The 5,945-nt window shown below is 36.6% G+C and overlaps 1 protein-coding gene across 1 annotated transcript; it reads left to right on the forward strand.

The window, feature by feature from the left end:
* The first annotated feature begins 310 nt into the window (after nt 1-310).
* Nucleotides 311-5,344, forward strand: LOC108251777 (muscarinic acetylcholine receptor M1). Its single transcript, XM_025003147.2, has 5 exons — nt 311-645; nt 1,468-1,631; nt 2,538-2,833; nt 3,066-3,787; nt 3,899-5,344. The coding sequence occupies exons 1-5, from the start codon at nt 591-593 to the stop codon at nt 4,408-4,410; spliced, it is 1,749 nt and encodes a 582-aa protein (XP_024858915.1). The 5' UTR covers nt 311-590; the 3' UTR covers nt 4,411-5,344.
* The last annotated feature ends 601 nt before the right edge of the window (nt 5,345-5,945 follow it).

Genomic DNA, 5,945 nt, shown 5'->3' on the forward strand with positions numbered 1-5,945 from the left:
TATGTAAACCATTACTTCCAAAATTTATTGGTCATTATTGTCTGTATGGATGAACCTAATTAACATAAAACAAAAACGGCACACTCTTGAAAACATTTTCCATTTCTTTAAAAGAACAAAGCAACCTTAATAACATTTTTTTTAATCAAAAAGGCAGAGTCTGTGCATCCCAACATAATCGGCTCTGAAGATATTCTGTTTAAGGGTCAGAGAAACTTTACGGATTTATTCAGTTATTCTCTGCAGACATAAAGATTCATGCCATCATCATATGTTCTCATTATCTGCATGGTCATTGTATTATCTCATTATTCTAACCTTCTCTTGCAGTGTGGCACTTAGGAAGCCACAGTATCAAACCCTTTATCAACTTTATCAACTATTTAAATACAATTTAAAATACAAATAGTACAATCCTGTCCCCTGACATTTTTCCCTATTTTTTTCAGCACTCATAGTGGTAATGCTCCTCATGAAACTCTTGACTGATAAATGTTCAGTTTTTTTGTTTGTTTGTTTGTTTTTTTTTTCAAAAAAGTTCACGTCAAAACTTACGTTTTCCTGTTTTCTTCAGATGTCCTTTGATAATAATGAATCTGACTTCCAGCTTTGATCCCATCCATCTCCCTGCCATCAACTCTTCTGGTAAGAACAAATATTGAGCTCTGTGGTTTGATTTGGTCACAGGTGCAAATTCTGTGAAGTTTGTGCATATTAAGTAAACTATTTAAGTAAATTTTGTAAATATATCCCATAGCTAGAAAATGGCAAATGGCTAAATACACCACAAACAGCTAAAAGCGTTGCAAATGGCAAAACCTGCTGCAAACACAGCCAAGAGAAAAAATGACACTTGTCTTTCAAGTGTCAATGGTTTGGTAATTTGTTGAAGATCCCTAAATGAACCCATGTGTTGTGAAGGATGAAGCATATGGATGTGGGCTGACTGACATCTCACTGCCAGCACTGGGTCAAACGCCAAGAAGATACAGCTGAATCTGCAAAGAGTGCGAAAATCCAGTATTCAACTTCGAGTCCTCCTTCCGGTCTGGTGCACTTCTGTTTTGTGCAATCAGTTTGCAGTGCTTCTTACTTGCAGGTGTTTTGGGAGTTTTAGTGTTTTTGGTACTTACAGCAATTTTTCTTTGCATTTGATTTGCTGCATGTATGTTTATGGTTCTGTCTATTTTCTGTGATTGCAGCAATTTTTCTTTGTCAGCATTTTTCTGTTGCATTTGTTTTTGGGGTTTGCATTGTTCTTGTGTTTGAAAAGCCTTTTGCCATTTGCTGCGCTTTTAGTGGTTTGGCGCATGTTTGCACCTGTTAGCCCCCATATTGGACTGTCGAAATTTATAAGCAACCAATTCAAACCTTAGTGTTATCTCATTCTTAGAAGATGTAAAAAGTTTTATTAAATTTTCTTAAATGATCCAAAACAAATTATAGTGCAATTTTCTGTATGTTCAGGTGGCTCCTACCAGGAATCGGCCATATTATCTGAAAGTCACTGGAAGTGGCACACTGCGAGTCATTTTTTAAGAGACGGTGGAAATTTCACAGAGTCATCAGTTAATAAAACTTCGATGGCTGGTGAAACATTTGATCCATTAGGAGGCCATACTATCTGGCAGGTAACAACTGCTTTAACAGGAACTTTGTTCTTGTAACATTATTTTCAGTACCTTATGTTTTAATTCTATGATGAGGAATTTTAACTGGGAGACAATCAGCTTAAATATTCATTTAAAAAGGGTGGTAGCAAACCTGCAATAAGTTTATAACTTTTAAAACTGTTTTGTTGTTTTGAGGCAAGCTTTACATTTATGCTCAGCTTTGACATTTGTCTAAATTATTAAGTGAATTCTCTGCAAATTATTTAAGTATTTCCATGAGTTCTGTCAACTTTCAGCCCTGCATTTGTCGATTAATAATACCATTCTGTCTATAAATATGGAAAGATAACTTATCAATAATTGTCTCTAGATTTCTAAAAGCTATTTTACAAAATTATTAATTACATAATTTGCATAAATGCTTCATGGTTTCATGTCAATGCTATTCTGGAAAAAAAGAGTATAGTTTATACAGTGTTTTTCTGGTTTAGCTATATGCTATAGAACAGGGGTGGCCAATCCTGGTCCTCAAGGGCCACTATCCTGCATGATTTACTTGTTTCTCTGCTCCGATACACTTGATTTGAATCAATGGGTGACTAAAAAGGCTTCTGCAGAACAAGAAGATGTAATTTAACCATCAGATCAGGTGTGCTGGAACAGGGAAACAAGGAAAACATGCAGGATAGTGATCCTCGAGAACCAGGATTGGCCACCCCTGCTATAGAGCATAGATGGTTTCATGTACTGACCCTTTTCCAAACCATGGTTTACTTCATCATGTATTTTTCACTTAAGAAAGAATATAACTTTGTTTATAACCACTGTACTTCAGAATTCCAAGTCACAACAACAAAATCTCACCAAAATTCTTTGAATTTAATACAATTAACTTTTTTTCTTTTCTTGCTTTTCTGTTCACAGGTTATCATAATTGTCTTCCTGACTGGATCCCTTTCTCTTGTCACTGTTGTTGGCAACATCCTAGTTTTATTGTCATTCAAGATAAATAAAGCTCTAAAGACAGTGAACAACTACTACCTGCTTAGCTTGGCATTTGCTGACCTGACCATTGGAACTTTGTCCATGAATCTGTATACCATCTACATCATCATGGACCAGTGGGCATTGGGGCCAGTGATTTGTGACTTGTGGCTTGCAATAGACTATGTGGCCAGTAATGCCTCAGTTATGAACCTGCTTGTCATCAGCTTTGACAGGTAACAGATGTCTTATTGTATACTGTATATATATTTGACCTTTTTGCCTAGCCAACTTCACAGATTTTATCTTTAACTAACTCTACTTTTACCAATTCTGACGAAATCTGACAGTTTTTACCTATGCTAATTTTAATCATTACTGTTAAAGAAGGCAATATTGTTGAAAGTAATGCCTAGTACAATTAATTGATGGTTTCTTTTTATTTCCTTTCTTCTCACATCTTTATAGGTATTTCTCTGTGACCAGACCTCTGACTTACAGGGCCAAGCGTACGACCAAGCGAGCAATGACCATGATTGGATTAGCGTGGACTGTCTCTTTTATTCTTTGGGCCCCAGCTATACTTTTCTGGCAGTACATTGTGGGTGAGCGAACCGTTCAGCCAGATGAGTGCTACATCCAGTTCTTGTCTGAACCCATAATTACTTTCTGCACTGCTATTGCTGCATTCTACATGCCAGTGACTATCATGACAATTCTGTTTTGGAAAATTTACCAAGAAACAGAGAAGCGAGCTAAAGATGTGCAAAACCTTAAAGGATCTGGTGTAACCAGCAACACAAGCCAGGATCAGAATCAAGGGAGTGGTAGCGGAAGGAACGGAAAATGTTCACTTAATAGACCGAAGATTTCATTAGCCATGCTGCGCCAGATGAGCTCTCAAACCTTCAGTAGCTGTGAATTATATCAGCCTTCCTCACAGAAGAATGACAAGCCCAGTGTCATCTCAGGCCGAAGAAACAAAGTTAGCTGTGACACATTCTGCTTCCAATTTTCATCTCTTCTTGCTGATCATCATACATCCAGGAGGTCCTGCTACCTAAGTACAGAAGGTGAGGCAGAACACAGCAGCTGTGACAACTTTACCAGTGATCAGGCTGGTGCTTCTACAGACCAGACTGTTTCAGAAGAGGAAGCTGATGGAGCAGACCATTCACAGCCTTCAACAGGTTGGACACAACCCCAATAAGAGGGCTTTGTTTGTGTGATATTTAAAAAATAACTAGAGCAAGGTTTTTAAAGTTTGATGGTGGTTTCTTTTTTTATATCTTTCTGTTCAGATAGTGTGGAGTCTTCAAAGATGAAGAAAAGCAAGAATAAAGAGGAATTACTAACAATCAAAAATCCCAAAGAGTTCATCTGTGTTAGGTCCTCTTCCTCACCAGATCAGCCCCTTGCAGCTATGACCACAAGAAATGTTGCACTGGCTAAACGCTTTGCTTTAAAAGCCAAAACAGAAATCAACAAGCGCAAAAATGAAAAAAAGGCTAATGAAAAAAAGGCAGCAAGAACACTCAGTGCCATCCTGTTTGCATTCATAATGACATGGTTACCATACAATATTATGGTGTTGGTCAACACTTTTTGTCAGGACTGTATCCCTGAAACTCTCTGGGCTCTTGGCTACTGGTTGTGTTATGTTAACAGCACAGTCAACCCTATGTGTTATGCTCTTTGTAACAAGACCTTTAGGACAACTTTTAAGGATATTTTATTATGCCAGTGGAGGCAACAAAAGAATAATCCTAATTTTCATCAAAGGCAACATGCTGTGTTTCAAAAGGCAAACTGAAGTTAACTGTCAGGCTGGGTAGATACACTTTAAGCTTGTATGAATTATTACAAATGTTGCTGGTTTTACCAACAGATGGCCAAGGATATTTTGTTGGCCTATGCAAGATACAAAGATTCTAGTTCTGCACAACTGAAAGGACAACCACAAAGGAGTTTTAAATTGCAGTTTTAAAGTAAAGTTCACAAATTTGTGTAAATCTGTTAGTCAGCTTTTCTCCTTTGCTGAGAAAATCCAGCTCTCACAGGTGTGGCATATCAAGATGCTGATTAGACCGCATGATTATTGCACAGGTGTGCCTTAAGCTGCCCACAATGAAAGGCCAGTCTAAAATGTGCAGTTTAATTACACAGCACAATGCCACACATGTGGCACATGAAAATCAATTAATTATTTGGGGATTTAGCAAATAGTAATATTTTTGGGAATCTTAACTGTCTTGAAAAAAGAAAGGTTTAGTCTAGTTTAGTGTTAGAGAGTAGAAATTAAACTGTCTTTGTACACAGTGTATGCAAACATCTTGTTTCAACTATATTTTTGAAGTGGTTTTGTAGGGTAACTTTCCTGTATAGGACTCACCTAAAGTTAGAATGAGTTTTTCTTTCCATCTGCCATTTTGACCTTGCATTTTTAATTATATTATATGGAAAACAGAAGTATTTTCAATATCCTGTAATTTGAAGTGGCTCTTTTTGTGTTTGTTATCTAAATTATTATTATTTATAATTCAATTATTTACCAAATGTTTAAAACCAGTGATTGGTTTTACTGTTAGACTCACTAAAAACATACTTTTATTTGTACATTTGTTGTTTTCACACTTATTGTACACATAACTGCTGTGAAATATTTTTTTTAAATGTGTGGATATTTTGTGGTAGGTGTGCCAGTGTTCCTGCACAGCTGCTATATCCTCAAATGTTCAAGAGGTAAACAGCAAAAAATTAAATGTGTAACCCATAACCCTATGGCTACAATGGTTTTGCATTTTTTTTAAATATCCAATGCACTGCAATTCTGCATACAGATAAAAAATTAAAATCTTACCATCAAGTGTACTTAATGGAATGTTACATTTTACTAAATTTTCAGGGTGCTATGTCAGCGAGTTGTCATCTCAAAATAAGAAATTGCAAGTTTGCTTCCAGGCCTTTCTGTGTGGAGTTTGAATGTTCTCCCAATGCATGTGTGGGTTTTCTGTGGGTACTTCAGTTTCCTCCCACTAACTAAAAAACATGCCTGTTAGCTATTGTGGCAATCATAAATTAAATAAGGAGACGGCCAGGAAAAATTTCGGGGGTCTCATTTATAAAAGATTGAATAGGATTCATACTAAAAGTGTTTGTACACCCAAAAGGCGAAAATGGAAAAGCAAATTAAATTCAGTTTATAAAACCCGCACACCAGCAAGCAATTTCTCTTTATAAATGAAACCTGAATCTAAAAGTTTGTGCACAAGGTCCCGCCTCAGGTTCTGCCCACCTCACGCCTACATTCAACCATAAATGCGAAGCACTTCATAAATATAAAGGTGT

Source organism: Kryptolebias marmoratus, linkage group LG2 (assembly GCF_001649575.2).
Source record: "Kryptolebias marmoratus isolate JLee-2015 linkage group LG2, ASM164957v2, whole genome shotgun sequence".
NCBI classification, from domain to species: Eukaryota; Metazoa; Chordata; class Actinopteri; order Cyprinodontiformes; family Rivulidae; genus Kryptolebias; species Kryptolebias marmoratus.

Coding starts and splice junctions, on each gene's coding strand:
- LOC108251777 (XM_025003147.2), top strand. CDS start 591: ATGAATCTGACTTCCAGCTTTGATCCCATCCATCTCCCTGCCATCAAC. Junction 646..1,467: donor CCCTGCCATCAACTCTTCTG/GTAAGAACAAAT, acceptor CTGTATGTTCAG/GTGGCTCCTACCAGGAATCG. Junction 1,632..2,537: donor GAGGCCATACTATCTGGCAG/GTAACAACTGCT, acceptor TTCTGTTCACAG/GTTATCATAATTGTCTTCCT.